Genomic DNA, 23,568 nt, shown 5'->3' on the forward strand with positions numbered 1-23,568 from the left:
TCACTTCTATTTCAATGTGAAATAGAAGTGAGGTTGAGACCCCCAATTAATGACCATGGCAGTCACTGGGAAGTTAAGAAACAGTGGAGAGCCATAAGAAGTGGGTGTTTCAGCCTACCAGCATCTACTCCTTATTATTTATTTATTTCAGGCACTTATATAGCACCGTCAATTTACGCAGCGCTTTACATATACATTGTACATTCACATCAGTCCCTACCCTCAAGGAGCTTACAATCTAAGGTCCCTAACTCACATTCGTACATACTAGGGACAATTCAGTTAGGATCCAATTAACCTACCAGCTTGTCTTTGGAGTGTGGGAGGAAACCGGAGTAAACCCACGCAGGCACAGGGAGAACATGCAAACTCCAGGCAGGTAGTGTCGTGGTTGGGATTCAAACCAGTGACCCTTCTTACTGCTAGGCGAAAGTTCTATCCACTACACCACTGTGCCGCCCTTAACATGTTTATAAAAGTACGCACACAGATTTTCATAAATTTTGCTTTATTTACGAACATGTATAAAATATATTGCAAATATAAAACATTTTCAAAGGTCACAATGTAATTCTTAAGACATGCTCAATAATTTAGTGTTTCACCTAATATTCTAAATTATTAACAAAGGCTGATGAGCCAGCTAATTTGGCACAATAACAAAGAAATATGACGTTGTACTGTATATAAATATTTTTGTTTCTTTCAGGGAGATGAATAAAGTTATTACTCTGTTTTAAAAACAGATGAAAGCATCCTAAAGGTGGGAACGGGGTAATTTATATTTTCTCCCCTACATTGCAAGACCTGTAAGACTGGTGCTAGGCATTTTGTAAAGTATGCACAGTAAACACCAAACACTATATTGGCACATGACCAACTGGCTTTTCTAGTTTGTGATGTATATATTTATGTTTATCTCTACACTGCGTCTCTATGCTGGTGACACAAATAATAGTAAATGGTCGAAGCAGATGGCATTTAGAGTGTTTGTTGTTACAGTGATCAGCATGTGACTGAATGTGACTGAAGTGCCAAGGGTAAGGTGACTGTGGACGCTGAGATAAGACTGGCTGAAACACAGCTGCAGACCAGTTGTCCTGATGTTTGGCCATACATTATCCATTATTCTGTGTATATTACAAAATCTAAAGCCTGGTACACATGTAAAGTTTTTTATTGTTCAACCCAGTGGGCTAAACAAAATAAAAATTGACAGATCGCTGTTCTAACACATGCAATGTTAATGCGGCGATCTGTCCACTGTGCTTTTGTGTTCTGACAGGGGGACCATAACACACTCTCTTAAGCAATGTTTACAGGGGGACACACTGATCAGCAATGCTGTTTCCTTACTACCCCATTTACATGTATGCTATGACCGGTTGGCCAACAGACAAACCTTTAGGCAGTCAGATCATGCCTGCATGTCTAACTGTCCCTCTTAGGTTTATGAAAGCCTTACTGTAGAAAAAGAAATACAGGAATCACAATGGTTTTACAGTACAAAATCTTTAGAACTGAGGTCCTGTCCATAAAACATAAAGTGGTGCGTAGTAATATACTCCAGACACACAGATTCCTTTAGATGAATCTTTTTGAAGACAATTTCTTGTATTAAAAAGACCATTACATCAATAAATGTTTACAAAATTTGTCTCAGGGAATGTTGAATTTGTTGGCTTATTTCTATAATTAAAGCACAATAACAATGTATAGTTCCTGTTTTCCTGATTAATATTCAAAGTTTGGGGCCCTTATGGCAGAAACAGTTTGACTAATGCATAAAACCTATTATGTGCCTTCAGCAAGTGGCACATTCACTTTGTAATACTTATCATAAAAATTGTGCTAGGGAAATTGGACACCTTGTCCATAGCAGCCTGTCAGATTTTACACTATTAAGTCCATGAATGTGACTGTTTGCTATGAAGAAGTGTCCTTTTTCCTAGATGTTTATTCATTTTGGCAAAAGCAACAAAAAATAAAAATAAAATTAACAACCTAAAGGCTACTATAAACAACACAAATGTGTGCTGATTTATGGTGAGCAAAATTCAAAACTTTAGGTGGCCCTGTCACACACCAACTAGATCGACAGAAGTTGATTGTTCAATCAACTTTTTCTTTAGAAGCTGTGTGAAAAGTTTGGACCAAACAGAGACTGCATCCAATCAGATGCAGGCACTGTTCAGGCATGCTGACAGATTCAAGTGCTGGCTGCCAGAATACAATAGTTGTCAGGTAAGATTTGTCCATCTGTGCTGATTGGCATGGATGGAAGAATCAGGTTTTTTTTGTTCTGCCCACAGGCTGAACAAAAAAATGCATGCCTGTAAGGCATCTTAAAGTGGTTATAAAGCCTGGACATGTTTTACCTTAATGCATTCCCTGCATTGAAGTGATTGTAAAGTGTCATTTTTGTTTCTCTAAAAATAACAAACATGTTATACTTACCTCCTCTGTACAGTGGTTTTGCACAGGGCAGCCCAGATCCTCCTCTTCTCAGGTCCTTCTTTGGCTCTCCTGGCCCCTCCCTCCTATCGATTCCCCCCACAGCAAGCGAGCCAAGTCCCAGCTCCCTGTGTCCATTCAGACACGGAGCCCCGGTTCGGGCCCAACCCCTTTCTCTCCTGATTGGCTAACTGACTTTGATTGACACCAGGGGGAGCCAATGGCGCCGCTGCTGTGTCTCAGCCAATCAGGAGGAGAGTCCCGGATAGCTGAGGCACTCGTGGACATGGCTGGATAGAGATGGGGCTAAGGTAAGTATTAGGGGGGCTGAGGGGGACTGCTGCACATAGAGGATTTTTTATCTTAATGCATAGAATGCATTAAGATTAAAAACCTTCTGACTTTACAACCACATCAAGTTAAAAAATGCTTAGGCATTAGTATCCCCCCAGTCACCTCCCTTTTACTTACCTGAGCCCTCATTCAATCCAGCACTGTGCCAATCTGCAGCTCTTTTCTTCCCTCATTTCCTGGTCTCACAGGCTTTGCTGAGGTAGCGGGAGGCATTAGCTCCTGCTGCTGTCATCAAAGCCAGTGACGAGGGAGCAGGGGTGGGGCCGAGACCCCTTGTCTGTGTCTATACATGCAGACAGAGAGACTGCACGAGTGCCCCCATAAAAATCAGATTTCTATGGGGGAACTCACCAAAAAAGAGGAGACTGGAAGCACCAGCGGGGACCCAAGAAAAGGAGGTTTTTGGCCACTCTGTGCAATTCCATTGCACGGAGCAGGTAAATATAAACCTGTTTGTTGTTTAAAAAACATAAAAATTTACAGTCACTTTAAGTAACGCGCATATCCTATTTGTATAACATTCTGGGTCTGGTGTGAAGAAAGTGCTCACTACTTTTCCTTCTTCAGGTGGTTGTAGTTACGGTCACAAGGTGTCTCTGCAGAGCTTTCTTTTACAGAGACAGGTCTTTTTTTTTTAGGTAAAACCATGAGCAGCAAGACAGGAAGAATGTGCAAGCAGAAGAACAAAGACCTGTAAGGAGAGAGAGAGACATAAGTCTACTTATTATAACATAAACACAGAAATGCAAGTAGGTCCTCAAGAATGCATTATCTCACTTTACCATGATTTAGTGGAGGGCAGTGAAATTATGTTATTAACAGGTTCTCTGTAGCTTATTACTATAGGACAAGGTGAGAGAAAATGAACAGCAGGGACATAAAACAGACTGAATACTTCCATAACAGAAACCAAAAGAAATAAATATAGAGGAGAGATTTCTAGATTTATAAAGAACCTTTATAATGAATCAAGTCTGCAGTAGCTTGGTTTATTGGTTGATTGGTTTCAAAATAATCTACCTTTTTCCCAGGTGTTTTTAAACCAGCAATCTTTAGGTCAGCAAAATAAAATGCAATGAAGTGGCCTTTGAAAGTTAAACGCCAAAGTGCCAAATTTCTGGAAAAGCTGACAAACTAGAACTAAACGGGACAATGTCCACAGGAAATGGGAACACCTTGTATTACAATACATTATTTAGGCCACTGTTCTACTGATGTCCTAAAGCTGCAATTATTTTTTTTTTCAAATTCCAGTACAGCAATATTGTCATTTTAGGTGAATGTAAATAAAATAATAAAATACTAAAAAAGTGGTTGGAAAATTTTGGAGTCTAAAACTAATGAATGGTAGTAAGGAATAAGCTTGCCATAAAACAGAAAAAACTGGAATAGTTAAACACAGGCAAACTAACCATCTTTAACCACTTGCCTACCAGGCACTTATGCCACGTACACACGGTCGGACTTTTCGGCTACAAATGTCCGACAGCCCGTCCGACAGACTTTCGACGGACATTTGGCGGACTTTTGGCGGACTTGCGGCTGACTTTCTAACGAACGGACTTGCCTACATACGATCACACAAAAGTCCGACGGATTCGTACGTGATGACGTACACCGGACTAAAATAAGGAAGTTGATAGCCAGTAGCCAATAGCTGCCCTAGCGTGGGTTTTTGTCCGTCGGACTAGCATACAGACGAGCGGATTTCTGGGTCCGGCGTAGTTACGACGTAAAGATTTGAAGCATGTTTCAAATCTAAAGTCCGTCAGATTTGCGGCTGGAAAAGTCCGCTAAAAGTCCGGGGAAGCCCACACACGATCGGATTGTCAGCCGGCTTTAGTCCGTCGGACTTTTGTAGACGAAAAGTCCGACCGTGTGTACACGGCATTAGACCCCCTTCCTGCCCAGGCCATTTTTCAGCTTTCAGCGCTGTTGCACTTTGAATGACAATTGCGCGGTCATGCTACACTGTACCCAAACAATTTTTTTTTAAATCATTTTCTTCACACAAATAGAGCTTTCTTTTGGTGATATTTAATCACTGCTGGGTTTTTTATTTTTTACAAAAAAAAAAAAAGACCAAAAATTTTGAAAAATAAATGTTTTTTACTTTTTTTCTGTCAGTAAATTTTGTAACCAAGTAATTTTTCGCCTTCATTGATATGCGCTGATGAGGTGGCACTGATAGGCACTGATAGGCTGAACTGGTGGGCATTGGTGAGGTGGCACTTATGGACACTGATGAAGCAGCACTTATGGGCACTGAGGAGGTGGCACTGATGAGGAGGCACTAATATGCCGCACTTATAGGCACTGATAGGTGGCACTGATATGTGGCACTGATGAGCACTGCTAGGCGGCACTGATGGGCACTGTTAGGTGGCACTGATGGGCCCTAATAGGGCGCACTGGTGGGCACTCATAGGCGGCAGTGGCGGGCACTGATAGGCCACACTGGTGGGCACGGATAGGCGGTACATATGGGCACTGATGGGCAATGATGGGTGGCACTGATGGGCAGCAGTAATGGGCATTGATGTGCAGCACTGATAGGCGGCACTGATTGTCAGCACTGACTGACATGGCTAATGGACACTGATTGGTGGCACTTGTGGGCAGTGGTGGGCACTGATTGCTGCCACTGGTGGGCACTGTATTGTGGCATTGGTGGGCACTGTATTGTGACACTATATTTCTTTATTGTAATCAGGGCACTAATGATCAGTGCCCAGATTACAATCCTACATGTCCCCCTGTGAGGAGATGCCGCTGATCGGCTCTCCTCTCCTCACACTCTGTCAGTGTGAGGCGAGGAGAGCCGATTACCGGAACTTCCTTGTTTACATGTGACCGGCTGTGATTGGACACAGCCGATCACATGGTTAAAGAGCCACGGACACGGCTCTTTACACAGATCGGGGTCACACCGTGTCCTAGCAACACGGCGCTGCCGCGATCGCCGTGCTTGGCCCCCTGCGGGCGCGCGAGAGCGACCTTTCTGGGACGTCGTCATATGACGTTGCCCCAGAACAAGAGTTGCACCACTCCGTCGTCATTTGACGGTGGGCGGGCAGCAAGCAGTTAAAGTGGTTGTAAACCTCAGACATGAAATATGAACAAAGCATATCCCTCTATAGTGTGCATTTGTCTCAATCCATTGTAATGTCTGACAACTTCTGACAGGTTTGCCTGACATTAAGAGAAAAAATCTGACAGAGGAGAGAACTCCAGCACAGCCTGTGATTGACAGCCTCAGCTCTGTTCCTGTATGCTGTGTAAAGTGGGTGTGTCCCTTCTGTCCAATCAGCTCTCAGAGCTCTCCTTACTGAGCTCTGCAGAGTGAAATTTCAGCTTCCTGCCCCCTGTTTTCTGACAGCTCAGACAAGCTTTATAAATTCTGGACTTTGAATATATGTAGAGAAGAGAAGACTGCAGATAAACAGGTACAACTTATGTAGGAGAATTTGTTTTATCCCCATGTATTGCCTGAGGCCAGTCACTTCACTGTGTATATGTAAGGGATTACAACCACTTTGAGCCTAGGTTCACACTGACTGCGGGAATGATATTGTGTGAGTTCAGCTGAACTCGCATGATTTCATTCCTGCATGTCAGTCCCGACTTCGGGGGCCATTTCAGAGAGATCTGTGCAAGTTTCTGCACAGATGTCAATGGAAATCGCACCCCAAAATCGGCAAAAGGAGTACAGAAAACACTTTTGGGTATTGGTCTGGCGCCGCAAATGCGGTGTAACACTGATTCGGATGCTGCCATTGCCAGCAATTGCCACCGATTTGGCATGCGATTTGACATGTCAAATCGCATGCCAAATCGCATCAATATGAACCAGGGCTAAAGGGAACTCATGCTTTGCTTATACAAGGCAACTGCTGGCCACTGTCAAACTTATGCCTTGTACACACGGTCGGACATCGATCAGACATTCCGACAACAAAATCCATGGATTTTTTCAGACGGATGTTGGCTCAAGCTTGTCTTGCATACACACGGTCACACAAAGTTGTCAGAAAATCCGATCGTTCTGAACGCGGTGACGTAAAACACGTACGTCAGGACTATAAACGGGGCAGTAGCCAATAGCTTTTGTCTCTTAATTTATTCTGAGCATGCGTGGCACTTTGTGCATCGGATTTGTGTACACACGATCGGAATTTCCGACAACGGATTTTGTTGTTGGAAAATTTTATAGCAAGCTCTCAAACTTTGTGTGTCGGAAATTCCTATGGAAAATGTGTGATAGAGCCTACACACGGTCGGAATTTCCGACAACAAGGTCCGATCGCACATTTTCCATCGGAAAATGCTATCGTGTGTACAGGGCATTAGATGATTACAGATGATTACAGTTTAGCAGGGAGAAGAGAGGAAAGCTGTCACTCCCATCAAATCAGTGCAGCAATGGTATGGGCGCTCCCTATCCAGCAGCCACGTGTAACAAAGGGCCATTTTAGGTCAATGATGTCACAAACATCCCTGCCCCTATATTACATGTGACTGCTGTGCAGAGAAATGCTCTGGTCATGGATGATCGGGCACTGATTTGTGCTTACTTCCAGATTTGGCCCAAACCTAAGTTTGGACCATACCCTTGCCTATCCTTACCCAGATGTACCAAATATTTCCAATGATCTTGGCAGATGAACAAAGCAGTGAGAGAGCGAAGAAAAGGCAAGTTTATTCTCCTTGGGGCTTTAAAGCAAACCTGTTGCATTACCTAACATGAGGCACAGGTTGGCTTTAACCTTTATAAACAGGTCTGATAGTGAACTTCCAGTTTCCACGTTGATTATTCAATCCACTTTTTCCACACCTGATCTATTATTACCTGTATAGCTGCAGTGATGGTCCAAGCTCTAGTATTATGAAGGGAGCCACAGTGTAACACATTGTTATTTGTGTAGAAGCCCAAGTGATTACATCATAAACAAATCTGTGTAATGCTGTATGTTGAAACAATGGACGTATGGTTTGCCTCACCTGGTGGTGGAAAAAAAAAGCATATGCATTTTTCACACATTTTTTACATATCTGACAAATTTGTAGATTAATTATAATTCTGCTTGGCACATTTGGAATCCCTGTTTAAAATGTTTTTTTTATAAAGAGAAGTTCAGGGTTTAAAAAAAACAAACAAACATCTATACTCACTTAGGTGGATGCAGCATTGATTTGATGCTGCATCTGTCCCCTGCTGGCTCTGCAGTGAGAACTTAGCAATCATGCACCACTGATCGCTCAGTTCTCCACTCCACTCTGAGCAGAGAGCTGTGGCTGTCAGTCAGTGGCTCTCTGCTCTTCCCTCCAGTGCTCACTGGAGCGCTGGGCTGTGGAGGGGATGGGAGGAGCTGGCTCAGGCTCTCAGCGGATCACCAAGAGTCTAAGCCAGGTACTGGTGCAGGAATCTAGGTGGATTCCGACCATATGGTCATTCCAAAGCCTGGACCGGCTGAGTGACATCACCGGCTAAAAACGGGTCACAGGAGTGCAGAACGAACTGCACTACTGTGATCCACAGGAGAAGTACAGCCAAAAAAGCTTTGGCTATACTTCTCCTTTGAGCTTTGGATGGAGTGGAGACAAGTAAGACCCTCTGTCAGGTCAATAAAAACTGAACAGAGGTTTTAACCCTCCCCCAATCCATTCAAAGAAAAAAAGGTTTGAGTAGTAGAGTACCCCCTTAAAGTGGGGTTCCCATTTAAAAAAAATAAAAATTAAAAGTCAGCAGCTACAAATACTGCAGCTGCTTTTAATCGGACACTTACCTGTCTCAGGGTCCAGCGATGCGGGGGATCAAAGCCCCGTTTGTCCCCCCCTCGGCGGCGCCGGCATTTTAACTGTGGGCGCCCGGCTGTGGCTTCACAGCCGGGCACCCACTGCGCATGCGCGCACCGGGCCGCGCACCGGCAATGGCCCTGTAATCATCTGGGACCGGTCACGTGTCCCAGATGATTGACAAGAGGGAGGGTGGAGAGGCGATCTCCCTTCCTGCGCCGAGGGAAGTGATGTCACCAGCCCAGGCACCAAAGAAGGCAGACTACGTGGGATCCCCTAGCAACAGCCATTTAGAGGTGAGTAAAAAGAAAAATTTTTCTCCAAATGTTTTTTTTTATTTTTTTTTTTAAGCACATTACTAATTTTTTTTTTTGGGGTGGAACTCCACTTTAAGTTTAAACCCAGAAACTGTTTGTGAAATATTAATAACTGAATGTTGTATCAATATTACATATCCTTAAAGATTGCATAAAAGTCTTGCATAGTTTTTATTCTCTCAAAACAGACAAAATTTACTTTTAATTAGCAGCATGAAAGGGCAACTTTTATAAATTGGGGGATATAACTAAAATTGGATTATACAGAATCTGTAGCAGCTGTGCTTAGTAACCAATCATCTTTTACCTTCAGCTTGTTCAGGTAAAGCGAAACTTCACCTAAAATGTGGAGTTCTACTCATCTTCCTCCCCACCCACATTCTGCCATTATAGTGAACATTTCCTCCTATGGGAGCTGGTACCCTTTTCTGACAGGTATCCACTCTCACTTCTGCTCTGCTTACCTAGGTGAGCAGAGTGGAAATCCCCTCCCCCCTCCTTCCCCACCCGCAACTTCCTGGGACACGTCACACGTCCCAGGAGACTGCGGGACCATTCTAAATGGGCAGATATGCAGTGGAAAGCCAGCTGTCAAACAGCAGAAAGTCACAGCTGCCTTCTTCCCACATACAAGATGGCGGCATCGGGAACCTGAAGACTGATGAAGAACTGGCCCAGGTAAGCACAGCACTGGACTCCTGGACAGGTGATAGTCTGTTTATTAAAAGTCAGCAGCTACAGTATTTGTAGCTGCTGACTTATTTTTTTATTTATTTATTTTTAGAAACCAAAGAAGTTCCTCTTGAAAGCTTTGAAAATGAAAACTAAAAGCTGTCCGGTTTCCATGCACAGCTGCTCCAGTCTTAGTAAATTCCCCTTTTTTTTGGTATTTTTAAAATAATATTGCACTGAGCAAAGCATTATGCGGAAAATGCAATATCCAGAGCAACAAATCAGAAATTATTTTAATTTTGGCCTTGTTTTAGTTCAGTGAATACTGGTTTGTTGCTGCAATTAAAGTTTTGGTCTATATGAGCCTGCAGACATTACCTACAGCTGGTTATGGATGATGAAGTGGCCTCACCATGATTTTTTTTTTGTCTAAGCTACATAAAGCAGGGAGACATATTTTTCCTTCATGTGATGTCATAGAGAACTCAGCAGATACCTGAACTATTTGTTTCCACCCACTGTTCTACACTATGGCCCAATAAAGGACAACTATCAACTAGCAAGATTATTGACAAACCCCTAATATTTTACCTAACCATTTTACCTGTCTGGTGGTCACACAGAGCAAGGTAAGTTCCTACAACACCACCCTCCTACACCACATAGTACTTTTATGTCTCCTGCCACCTTCGCAATCCTCTATACAAGCTCTGTTCGAAAATCTAAGTGTCTAGGTATAGAGCAAACAAGCATGCTCAATCCCCATCCCATAGAGCAGGTGTGTCACACTCAATATCATCACGGGCCGCATCAGCGTTAAGGTTGTCCTCAATGGGCCGGTTGCATCTGTAAGACTAGATATCCAGAGCACCTCACCCCCCCCTTACAACAGATGTCAAGAGCCCCATCCCCCGCCATCAGAAGTCAAGAGTCCCTCACCCTCCCTTACGTGCACCGTGACCCCCATGCTGGGGGTGGACTTGGAACGCAGAAAGTGCAGGGTCTGAAGGAGGACCAGAGTCTGCTGAATGCTGAGACCAGGGGAGGCAGAGAGGAGGGGGTGCTTCGGCTGCACAGAGAGGTGTAAGATCTGTAGGAGGAGTTCTGTCTTCCTCTGTGCTGCCGACTGCTGGGATGGGGAAGGAGGGGCAGATACGAGCTTCTCCGTGGCTGCATGGAGAAGTGCAGGATCTGGTGGCGGAGTTCTGTCCTCCTCTTTGATGCTGACTGCTGAGGCAAGGTAAGGGCAACAATGAGGGGGTTGTCACTGCAGTAGAGGTGCGAAGGCCACATGAAATGGCCGTGATGGCCGGATTCGTTTTCCGGGCCTTGTGTTTGACACATTTGCCATAGAGTTGTACTTACTTCCTGACCATCGTATCACCAGACCTGAGTACTATTACACAAGGAAAGCATGTTTATTGTGCCATGCAGATAATGACTTTCAGGAAAGCCATTATGCACTTAGCGAATTTGGGGGCTGTAGCGATCAAGGTGGTAGGCAGGAGCGTAAAACCACTATGTTGTACTGGAGGGTTCCTGTTCTGCACTGCAGCTACAGTGAGTTTGCTTTATGTGAATTCCACAAAACGTTACCTTTAAATGCTTTTCTCCTGTCTGTAATGTATCCCTCCAGCCTCTGATCACACGGTATCAGGCCATATTATCTAGAAACCTTGTGACTTCCTCTCAGCTTGGCTTTGTGCTCACTATATGCAGTTATCTTAGTATGTTGTTTGCACTCACGCACAGCCTCACTATATGGCATGCTATCTCTTCATCTTTTATTTACAGGTGGCAAAGGCTGGAAATCTAGGTGAAACTAGCATGTACATAATTTCCCATTTTAAGTTATATGCCTGTAAACTTTTAGATATTATGTACACTAAAAGCAGCAAATTACCATTCCCCAGTTTCTTTGTACAGATGGATCTTATATAGGGCCTCTCCTGTGCGTTTAAACATTTTTTTCATTTCTAGGAATGCATTATGCTGCAGTGTAATGTTGGCACCTCAAAAGTCAATCTTGCTCCTTTCTTTTTTTCAAATATAATATAGGATGTTGGTGCCTTTTGGCAATCCTTGATTTTCTATAAATGATCCAGTATAATGCCAAAACAGGCCCATATATAATGCTGATTACTGATACTTTTCTGTTCTGAAAAACTACTGCATCAATGCTGCGCAGCAGAGGACAATTAGGGCCCTTTCACATGGGCTGGTCCGCCTGGCAATTTTTCAGGCGGACCTGATCGGACCTTGCAGTCTCCTCTATGAGTGGCGAATGTCAGCGGACATATCACCGCTAACATCCGCCGCTAATCGACCCTGCCCGCAAAATCCAGACAGATGGTAGTCCTATTTTCCACCCGTCTGGTGGATCGGATGAAGACGAACAGGCGGTCCATTTCCATCCGATTTCCCTATAGAGGAGAGCGGAACTGGGTCCACGTCCGCTCTGCACAGCGGAGCGGACAGGACCTTTCATCCGCCTGCTAAGCAGGGATCAACGGAGAGATCCCCCACTGAGTAAGCGGAACCCGTTCCACGGAGGCGCCCGTATGCAAGGGGCCTTAAAATTACACTGAAACCCTGAAGCAACCTAAAAAATGGGGGTGGAGAGAAGCTACTTCTAAAAACCTGGTAAAAGTTCAATTGTACACAATTTTTACTAAAAATGGACTATGTTCACTACATACTCAGTGAATCTACATTTTCAATTATAACTGCATGGCATGGTCAACTATTGTTACCATCATAAGAACTGCTCTGAGCAATTGTTCATAATACACAGTGCTTTCTCGAGGCAAATGTCATTTAGTTTGGGTTTTTATGTACTTTGAAACTTCACAATCTATCAAGCTATTATATGACTTACCCTACGCGCTGCTAACGTGATGGGCACGGCAGTGAGAAATGTGCAGTAATATCCTGGATGTACTCCATGCCAAGCTGCTGACAGCACAAAAGTGGACAACAGTGGGTTGTATGGACTTCGGTCATAACACACCCTAAATGAGAAAATCAAGTAAAAAATGTGGATGGTTAGGCCAGCCAAACATGAGCCACAGTATCTCTTCTACAGGAATGAACCTTGCTAATAACCACTGCAACTTGCACCAATGTATTCTCCTTTCAATAGAGAACACCAATCATCCCATAAAAGCAAGTTCTCATTAGTGCTTACATTTTTTTTTTTTTTTGACAGGGGGTCCATTATTGTTTGAGATTCTGTTTAAAGCATTTACAGTACCTGATATTATGGAATACATGAGCTAGTACCTATAGGGGTCCAACATATTCCTTGCCCTGCATCTAAGTGGATACCAGCCCATATGCCTAGAGTGCCCATCAATGGGGAGCAGGCTAGGTTTTATTTTTTATTATACCTAAATGAGAAAATAACTCAATGACCTCCCTCGGTCTGGCCTGAAATTCTCAAGGTCTTGTTTACACTTGTGTTGCCCTCTGAAAATCGATCAACATTGGACGAAGGGCATTTAACAGGCGGGGAGGAGGCATCATATTGCCTTATCACTGCCTGTTTTAACCCCTAAACCCTCACACCAGCACACACATTGCACGTGGCTGTGGGGCACCCCCATGCAGTTGAAAAGGTCATGTTTGACGGGCGGTACTGCCCACTGAGCTCGATAGCAGGGTTGATTTTTGCTACGCCATGATGCAAAGCATTGCGGCCGTGGCATATGTACATGCCTTTGCAGCTCACGAGGGAGTGGTTGGAGGCAGTAAAAATGCATCTCACCCGCGCATTTTTACCACTCTCCAACCGCATGTGTAAACTAGGCTTTAGAAATCCAATCAGCCTGAGATGGTCCTCTCATATAGAATCACTTAATAGCATAGGAATAGCCTTTTGAAAAAAAATCCTTTGTTGTAACCAAATCAATTGTCACCTACTAATTTTTGTAGTGCCGCTGTAAGCAAAGAAGGAGAGTGTATATAGTCCTGCTGGTACTCAGGAATAGGGTGCTGGCTGAAAATATCACCATCCAGCAGTATGTAGCATATTTAGAAAATCGCCACTCAACTCTATCCAGTCTAAGTGGTTAACATGTGTAAGTTGGCCTTAGTCTTGCACCACTCCACAAGCCACGCCCTCTAACATGTTTTGCCCCACTGACCAGGGCTTAGTCATAGAGGTTATATGACTAAGCCTTGGTGGGTGGGGTAAAACCTGTCAAAGGTCGTGAATTGTGGAGTGGTGCAAGGTTTAGGCCAACTTACACATGTTAACCACATAGACTGGATAGGGTTGGATGAAACATGCTGCCACCCCCAATATTACCAGCCTAGTACATAAAATAGTTAAACATTTGGCAACCTTAGCAACTATGAAGAAAAAGTCAGCAAAAGGAGAAGGGGCATAAGTACAAGATATGGACAACAAGCTAGCACTCTATATCTGGTGAACTGGTTCTTTGGTCTACTTACCTGTTTACCAGTGTGTGTGGGTCTGCACATAGCTGAAAACAATGCTGCATAAATTAAGAATAACATTTTTTAAACTAATGTTTATTTATTTTTTTATCTATTGAACGGCTGGAGGTCCTAAGAATGTCAGCTGACCAGAAGGAGTTAGAAACCTACTTGCAACCCACAGGTGTAAATAAATAACCTCTTATATTAAAGCGGTATTAAACCCAAACCCCCATGTAATATATAGCAGCTTACCAATCCTTAGATGTCGTTGATGCATTAGATTTCTTTTCTTAGGCTTTTTCCCCTCTGTTTTCCCCCAGTGATCTGCCAAGTAACACACCCCCTGTATTAGAGTGCCTACACTCTGGATGAAGGAGCACAGGGACACCTTTGGACAGCAGCATTGTTAATCATGGGGAAGGGGAGTGTTAGATATACTAGCAGAATTAGGTACACTAACAGTATCTCACAAAGGTGAGTACACCCCTCACATTTTTGTAAATATTTTATTATATGTTTTCATGTGACAACACTGAAGAAATTACACTTTGCTACAATGTAAAGTAGTGAGTGTACAGCTTGTATAACAGTGTAAATTTGCTGCCCCCTCAAAATAACTCAACACACAGCCATTAATTTCTAAACCGCTGGCAACAAAAGTGAGTACACCCCTAAGTGAAAATGTCCAAATTGGTCCCAATTAGCCATTTTCCCTCCCCGATGCCATGTCACTTGTTAGTGTTACAAGGTCTCAGGTGTGAATGGGGAGCAGGTGTGTTAAATTTGGTGTTATCGCTCTCACTCTCATACTGGTCACTGGAAATTTAATAAGGCACCTCATGGCAAAGAACTCTCTGAGGATCTGAAAAAGAGAATTGTTGCTCTACATAAAGATGGCCTAGGCTATAAGAAGATTGGTAAGGCCCTGAAACTGAGCTGCAGCACAGTGGCCAAGACCATACAGCAGTTTAACAGGACAGGTTCCACTCAGAACAGGCCTCGCCATGGTCAACCAAAGAAGTTGCGTGCACGTGCTCAGCGTCATATCCCGAGGTTGTCTTTGAGAAATAGACATATGAGTGCTGCCAGCATTGCTGCAGAGGTTGAAGGGGTGGAGGGTCAGACTGTCAGTGCTCAGACCATACGCTGCACACTGCATCAAATTGGTCTGCATGGCTGTCATCCCAGAAGGAAGCCTCTTCTACAGATGATGCACAAGAAAGCCTACAAACAGTTTGCTGAAGACAAGCAGACTAAGGACATAGATTACTGGAACCATGTCCTGTGGTCTGATGAGACCAAGATAAACTTATTTGGTTCAGATGGTGTCAAGTGTGTGTGGCGGCAACCAGGTGAGGAGTACAAAGACAAGTGTGTCTTGCCTACAGTCAAGCATGGTGGTGGGAGTGTCATGGTCTGGGGCTGCATGAGTGCTGCCGGCACTGGGGAGCTACAGTTCATTGAGAGAACCATGAATGCCAACATGTACTGTGACATACTGAAGCAGAACATGATCCTCTTCCCTTCGGAGACTGGGCCGCAGGGCAGTATTCCAACATGATAACGACCCCAAACACACCTCCAAGTTGACCACTGCCTTGCTAAAGAAGCTGAGGGTAAAGGTGATGGACTGGCCAAGCATGTCTCCAGACCTAAACCCTATTGAGCATCTGTGGGGCATCCTCAAATGGAAGGTGGAAGAGTGCAAGGTCTCTAACATCCACCAGCTCTGTGATGTCGTCATGGAGGAGTGGAAGAGGACTCCAGTGGCAAACTGTGAAGCTCTGGTGAGCTCCATGCCCAAGAGGGTTAAGGCAGTGCTGGAAAATAATGGTGGCCACACAAAATATTGACACTTTGGGCCCAATTTGGACATTTTCACTTAGGGGTGTACTCACTTTTGTTGCCAGTGGTTTAGATACATTAATGGCTGTGTATGGAGTTATTTTGAGATGCAGCAAATTTACACTGTTATACAAGCTGTACACTCGCTACTTTACATTGTAGCAAAGTGTCATTTCTTCAGTGCTGTCACATGAAAAGATATAAATATATAAAATATATAAATGTGAGGGGTGTACTCACTTTTATGAGATACTGTATATATATTATATATATATATATATATATATATATACACACACAGTATATATATAGTGTATATATATATTCATATATAAAAACTGGCTATTATAAGCACCCCTGTTTGTGTTAAATGGGTTGACTCACCCCTCTAAGTGCTACATCTGCAGAGCAGCTTGTCCTGTTGAAAGGCAAAGGAAAAAAGCTAATGCAGCCATCACATCTAAGAATTGGTAAGCTAGCTGCAATATGCTAATCGTTTGCTTTTGGGTTTAATACCACTTTAATACCCCATCCTAAAACTAGGGCTGCCCAATTTTCCTCAGCATCAGGCACCAATACCTTCCAAGGGGAGCACATTTTTACAGGTGTAGTTTTTTTGCTAGGTTGAGCAGTCCCTAGAATAATGTTTGCCAATTACAAATGTGATCAATGTTGCAGGCAGATCCAGACTGGTGAATATGTTTGTTTTTTTTAGGGCTTTTAAAAATATGCCCCAGGACTCATTCACCATTTAACTATATATAACACTAACACTAAAATGACACTTGGAACCAAAGAGTATTATTTTTCTGATGCAAGCCAAGATTTTGCAGCTGATCGACTGACCTAAGTTCATGTAATTCTATATGCTAAACATAAATCTCTGCCTCTCTGTATAAATCAATGATTTAAAAAAAAAAAAATCGAAAAAAAAAAATCAGATTTCTTTGATTTAAATCGATTTTTTTCATTTTTATCAAATTTATTTTAATTAAATGCTTTTGCAGTAAAAGTCTAAATCTAAATCTAAAGATAGTTTTCTATTTAGGATACATTAATAATTTAGTTTATTCAATGAAATGAAGCTTAGTTATGAAAGATAAACCAAAGTTCAGGAATATTCCTTTATCCCATTGTTTTGCAAATCTATGTACACTACAAACTGTATGATTGAATCGGTTCTGATATCACTGTTTTATTAACCTGACAGCTTATTATTCTAAATAGGAAACCTTCATTTTGTTTGCAAACATTAAAGATTCTAACTACCAGCAAGAATAAGTCCTTACATTTAAGGAGAACCTGTCACTTCAGATCCATCATGACAGCGCCTGTTAGTGGGCATCCGCTCACCTGCTACCGCCACGTCCCTCACCTTGTTGTGTCACTGCCACTTCACCAGCCATCACATTAAAGTGAATGGGGCTGTCGGTGAGTCAACAGCGGGTCAGAGGAGAAGCCACTGCCGAACAAAGATGACAGTTGCTCTTTAAAAATGATGATTTAAATAGAGTTGATTTAAATCAGGCCTTTTTACTAGTGATTTAAATCGACTTGATTTAAATCAAATCCACCCTGATGCTAAATGAGGGAGGTATTACTCTGTAGGAACTGGGAGTCATAGAATAACCTGCTGATCTATTAGAGCTTTGTTTCCACAGTGACTATCAATAGAATTCATTCGGAGGCCAATACTTAACTCTTTTAACCACACTGCTGTTTGAATGTTCCAGTTGTCAATAAACATCTTGAAGCTAGTAGATGTCTACAATGAAAAACATACAAAGAACACAATAGGATGTAATGTATACAGTAACTATAAGCACAGTATATATGTTTGCAAAACAGTACTTGATGTCCTTAGCAAAACGTCATTATACATACACTATAGACATAACATATTTTTTTAAAGTGACACTATCACTATGCAAGTGCATGTGCCTGTGAAAAGACACCCAAACTACTGATTGTCTCTGCGAACACCCTCACTTCTTCCTCCATTGTAGATGGCACCAAATCACCTGGTGTCAGCTCCTAGTCACCCCTCTGTCATGTGACAGTGTTTGTGCCTAGTGACTAGCTACTAAACCCAAACACTAGTTAAACAAAAATAAAATATAAGGAATAAACTAGGCATTTGAAGTGGACTTCCACCCATTTGTCTCCTTCCCCCCTCTGGTGCCACATTTGGCACCTTTCAAGGGGAGGGGGGAGCGGATACCTGTCTTTGACAGGTATCCTGTCCCCACTTCCGGGAGTCACGGCCGTTGACGTCACCGCTCGGCTCCCTCCTCCTTCCCCTGCCGACGGGCCAGTAGGAGAGCACAGCGGGTGCCTCGCGGGCCGCAGCATGCGCAGTAGGGACCCGGCGTGAAGCTGTAAAGCTTCACTACCAGGTTCACTTACTGGCTATGGCGGCGGTGGCAGCACCCGACAGCTGATGGAAAAATCAGCTGCGGTGCTGACATCGCTGGAGTCCAGGACAGGTAAGTGTCCTATTATTCAAAGTCAGCAGCTGCAGTATGTGTAGCTGCTGGCTTTTCATTTTTGCAGCGGTGGGCAGACCTCCCCTTTAATGTAAACCTATCACAATCCCAGACAATTTAAAGTAGAACTATTTTTACAGTACCCCTTCCCCTCTCCTGTAGTAAAAAAAAATATTGCAAAGTTCTACTGAGCCTCTCCACACTCCAAGCACTGTCCCTGTCTACCTCCTCGGAACAGTGTCAGTGGGCTTCTTGGGGCAGAATGACACTCACTTCATTCTACCCATTTTCTGTGAGCTCAGTCTGTCGTTTACATGCTGCTTGGGGGTGCAACATCACGCAGACTGGGCTTGCGTTATTACATGATTGTCTCCTGCAGTATTTCCGCAGTCTCTGATTGTCTCCTGCAGTATGTCCGCAGCCTCTGATTGTCTCCTGTATAATGTCCGCAGTCTCTGATTGTCTCCTGCAGTATGTCCGCAGTCTCTGGTAATCTCCTGCAATATGTCCGCAGTCTCTGATTGTCTCCTGCAGTATGTCCGCAGTCTCTGATTGTCTCCTGCAGTATGTCCGCAGTCTCTGATTGTCTCCTGCAGTATGTCCGCAGTCTCTGGTAATCTCCTGCAGTATGTCCGCAGTCTCTGATTGTCTCCTGCAGTATGTCCGCAGTCTCTGATTGTCTCCTGCAGTATGTCCGCAGTCTCTGATTGTCTCCTGCAGTATGTCCGCAGCCTCTGATTGTCTCCTGCAGTATGTCCGCAGTCTCTGGTAATCTCCTGCAGTATGTCCGCAGTCTCTGATTGTCTCCTGCAGTATGTCCGCAGTCTCTGACTGTCTCCTGCAGTATGTCCGCAGTCTCTGATTGTCTCCTGCAGTATGTCCGCAGTCTCTGGTAATCTCCTGCAGTATGTCCGCAGTCTCTGATTGTCTCCTGTATAATGTCCGCAGTCTCTGATTGTCTCCTGCAGTATGTCCGCAGTCTCTGATTGTCTCCTGTATAATGTCCGCAGTCCCTGATTGTCTCCTGCAGTATGTCCGCAGTCTCTGGTAATCTCCTGCAATATGTCCGCAGTCTCTGATTGTCTCCTGCAGTATGTCCGCAGTCTCTGATTGTCTCCTGCAGTATGTCCGCAGCCTCTGATTGTCTCCTGCAGTATGTCCGCAGTCTCTGATTGTCTCCTGCAGTATGTCCGCAGTCTCTGACTGTCTCCTGCAGTATGTCCGCAGTCTCTGATTGTCTCCTGCAGTATTTCCGCAGTCTCTGATTGTCTCCTGCAGTATGTCCGCAGTCTCTGATTGTCTCCTGCAGTATGTCCGCAATCTCTGATTGTCTCCTGCAGTATTTCCGCAGTCTCTGGTTGTCTTCTGTACTATGCCCCCAGTCTCTGATTGTCTCCTGCAGTATGTCTGCAGTCTCTGATTGTCTCTTGCAGTATTTCCGCAGTCTCTGATTGTCTCCTGTACTATGTCCGCAGTCTCTGATTGTCTTCTGCAGTATGTCCGCAGTCTGATTGTCTCCTGCAGTATGTCCGCAGTCTCCGATTGTCTCCTGCAGTATGTCCGCAGTCTCTGATTGTCTCCTATACTATGTCCGCAGTCTCTGATTGTCTCCTGCAGTATGTCCGCAGTCTCTGGTAATCTCCTGCAGTATGTCCGCAGTCTCTGGTAATCTCCTGCAGTATGTCCGCAGTCTCTGAGTGTCTCCTGCAGTATGTCTACAGCCTCTGAGTGTCTCCTGCAGTATGTCTGCAGTCTCTGGTAATCTCCTGCAGTATGTCCGCAGTCTCTGATTGTCTCCTGCAGTATGTCCGCAGTCTCTGAACCTCTCCTGTAGTATGTGTATTATTGTGCCCCTTTACTTGCTCAATTATTTGGGATTGCTCCACTGCTCAGTGAGAGGTAATGATGTGCATGAACCTCTAGCAACCAATCAGCAAACAGCAGTGATCTGCTTTAATCTCTAGCAACCAATCAGTAAGTGCTAATGATGTGCTGTAACCCCTAGCAACCAATTAGTGAGCGCTAATAATGTACATTACCTCTAGCAACCAATTGGCAAGCAGAAATTATGTGTTGTAACCTCTAGAAACCAGCCATTGAGCAATGGTAGGCTGTAACCTCTGGCAAACAATTGCAATCGCTGCGTGATCTGCTGCAGTAAACTGATTTTGAGTCTACCTGCTATTTTTTGTATGTCTCAGAATGGAGGGGGGGCCCCAAGAAAATGTTTGCCCAGGGCCCAATCAAAATTAAAGATGGCCCTGCTCGCAGCATGCGCAGTAGGGACCCGGCGTGAAGCTGTAAAGCTTCACTACCAGGTTCACTTACTGGCTATGGCGGCGGTGGCAGCACCCGACAGCTGATGGAAAAATCAGCTGCGGTGCTGACATCGCTGGAGTCCAGGACAGGTAAGTGTCCTATTATTCAAAGTCAGCAGCTGCAGTATGTGTAGCTGCTGGCTTTTCATTTTTGCAGCGGTGGGCAGACCTCCCCTTTAATGTAAACCTATCACAATCCCAGACAATTTAAAGTAGAACTATTTTTACAGTACCCCTTCCCCTCTCCTGTAGTAAAAAAAAATATTGCAAAGTTCTACTGAGCCTCTCCACACTCCAAGCACTGTCCCTGTCTACCTCCTCGGAACAGTGTCAGTGGGCTTCTTGGGGCAGAATGACACTCACTTCATTCTACCCATTTTCTGTGAGCTCAGTCTGTCGTTTACATGCTGCTTGGGGGTGCAACATCACGCAGACTGGGCTTGCGTTATTACATGATGCTCAGAATGCCCACCCTCTACTGACAAAGAAGAAGAGAATGCTGATGTGATGTCACGGGACTGCTAGAAATTCTGGATGAACCCTCTGCACACCGCTGTACACCCTTTCCAGCAAACTATGAAAAACAGGGATTTTTAGTTCATACATATTGCAATACATGTTTAAACCGGCCAACTGCATCAAAATATTCCCTCTTATGGCCAGTCCTACTTTGCTCTGCCACTGCAAATGCTACAGTGGACACCATGCCAGCATGGGGCATACAGACACAAGGTGGGGTAGAGCTACTAGGTTTAGTGAACTGGCTAGAAGACTGCAGTAAAAAGTTATGTATGTGATTTAAAAAAAATGCCAGTGATAAGAAGAGGGGGGGGGGGGGGGGTTAAATTGAGCATACAATGAAAACATGTGCATGTAATCCCAATTTTAAAGGCATGGATCACCTTTACCAAAAAAGTGCCTATGCAGATATGGGGGTCTGTAAATCCACTAGCTCTGAGCTCAGAGTTTGAGAGCTCACCCCTGTGATGGTGGAGATGAGCAGGAAAGGTGGGCTTATCTTAGCAACATCCTAGGGGTTTTCTAGTCAGGCTTCATGAGGTATGTAAATGGCCTACACCTAAATAATGGTCATTATTCAACTTTGGTTAAAGCTGCACAGTTTGTTTTTATCTACAGACGTCCCTTATCTGCATAGAAAGTGTTTAGTTAAAGGTGAACTAATCCTTTAAGGTAAAATGGCATGTAAGAATGATAAGTTACATGGTTCCATAATTACATATAAAAGGTGTATAAAAAAAATACATATATCCATCAAGTTCAACAAAATGACAACCAAAACCTTTTATCCTTAGAACCATAATCCCACAGTTGATTCAGAGGAAGGCAAAACCTTCATAAATCATGGTCTGATTTGCTCTTACAGGAAAAAAAAACCTTCCTGATCTCCAGAAGCAAACAAATACTATGTGAATGTGAATGTAAGTTCTGCAATGTTATTTGATTTATAAATATTAATAGCCAGTTATTCTTTATGTATTTAGAAACACATCTACCGTTGTTAACTGAGTTGGCTAGAACTAGGTCCTGTGGATGTTTTTTCACAACTCTTACCTTAAAGCGGAAGTTCACTTACAAAATGAAGTTCTGCTGACTGTCCTCCTCCTCTCCTCCTTTGCCTGTACTGGAGTTTTTTATTTTAGGGAGCAGTTACCTATTTCTAGCAGGTACCCACTCCCACTTCCACTCAGCTCAGATTTCAAAGCCGCATGTCAGTGCGACTTCAGGTGCGACTTGGCTGACATCTGTGCGACTTCATGCACAGATGTCTATGCAAGCTGCGCCCAAAATAGTGCATGCACTTTTTCAAATCAGTGCGGCACCAAAAAAGTCACCATCATACCGATTTGAAACAGTTTCATTGCAGACAATAGTGTGCGACTTGTCATGCGATTTGGACCTGTCCAATCACATGACAAGTGGCACCGGTGTGAATGGGGCTAAAGGACCAATAGGCAAAGGGCCAATGTGACTTTTAAAGAAAAACTCCACATTTGCATAGAAGTTGGTGGTTTACACTAAAGATAAGCTCTGCTTATGCATTTGTTTTATCAGATGCTTAGTTTGAATTGTCTAGTTTTGTGAAAGATTTACTTTACAAGCATACATCAAAGTTACAGTTTTCTTACATGAAAGAGATTTCCTACTTTCAGAAAAACAATAAAGAATAAAGCTTTTTCGGCAAATTGCAAAAGCTTCCTATTGCACAACCATCTTGACTTTCTAGCTACTTATGAATAGTGCAATCTCCAAGGAGACTATCACTAACATATAGAAATGTATGTTATTGATAGAAGAGAAATTGTCAATAAACAAATAAAAATAAGCCATAATTTATTTAAGCAGTTTATATTTTAATACTTTCCCTAGTGTACCTATTTGGGATATTCTCACCTCAATTTTTAATATATTTAGGTTGGTCAACATATCCCATCTCTCCTTTCCATCGTCAGAGATTCCATTAAACCCAAAGCCAGCTGCATTGTTTATGGCATCCGCTAAAGGCAAAAAAAAAAAATATATATATATATATATATATATACATTAATGATATAAATACACACACACACATTATATTTATAGACTTTATTTAAAATAAGTGAGACCAAGCATTGTTTAGCTAGTTACATAGTCAGGTTAAAAAAAGACACAAGTCTATCCAGTTCAACCATAAAAATAAATGAAAAATATATAATATCATACAATCCCACATACACAATCCTTCACCCACAGTTGATCCAGAGGAAAGTGAAAAACCCCAGCAAAGCATAATTCAATTTGCTACAGCAGGGGAAAAAATTCCTTCCTGATCCCCAAGAGGCAATTGGATTTTCCCTGAATCAACTTTACCTATAAATGTTAGTA

At 43.3% G+C, this 23,568-nt stretch overlaps 1 protein-coding gene across 1 annotated transcript in view; it reads right to left on the reverse strand.

Annotated features, from left to right (window-relative positions):
* Positions 1 to 491: 491 nt before the first annotated feature.
* LOC141128744 (lysophospholipid acyltransferase 2-like) overlaps positions 492 to 23,568 on the reverse strand; it is an 86,004-nt gene continuing 62,927 nt past the window's right edge. The window contains exons 9-13 of the mRNA XM_073616210.1: positions 23,098 to 23,201; positions 17,582 to 17,646; positions 12,472 to 12,604; positions 7,658 to 7,809; positions 492 to 3,499 (exon numbers count right to left, since the gene is read on the reverse strand). Of these exons, the coding sequence (XP_073472311.1) occupies positions 3,358 to 3,499; positions 7,658 to 7,809; positions 12,472 to 12,604; positions 17,582 to 17,646; positions 23,098 to 23,201 (596 nt within the window). The 3' untranslated portion in view covers positions 492 to 3,357. The remainder of the gene's footprint in view (positions 3,500 to 7,657; positions 7,810 to 12,471; positions 12,605 to 17,581; positions 17,647 to 23,097; positions 23,202 to 23,568) is intronic.

Source organism: Aquarana catesbeiana, linkage group LG02, assembly GCF_042186555.1.
Source record: "Aquarana catesbeiana isolate 2022-GZ linkage group LG02, ASM4218655v1, whole genome shotgun sequence".
In the NCBI taxonomy this organism is placed as follows: Eukaryota; Metazoa; Chordata; class Amphibia; order Anura; family Ranidae; genus Aquarana; species Aquarana catesbeiana.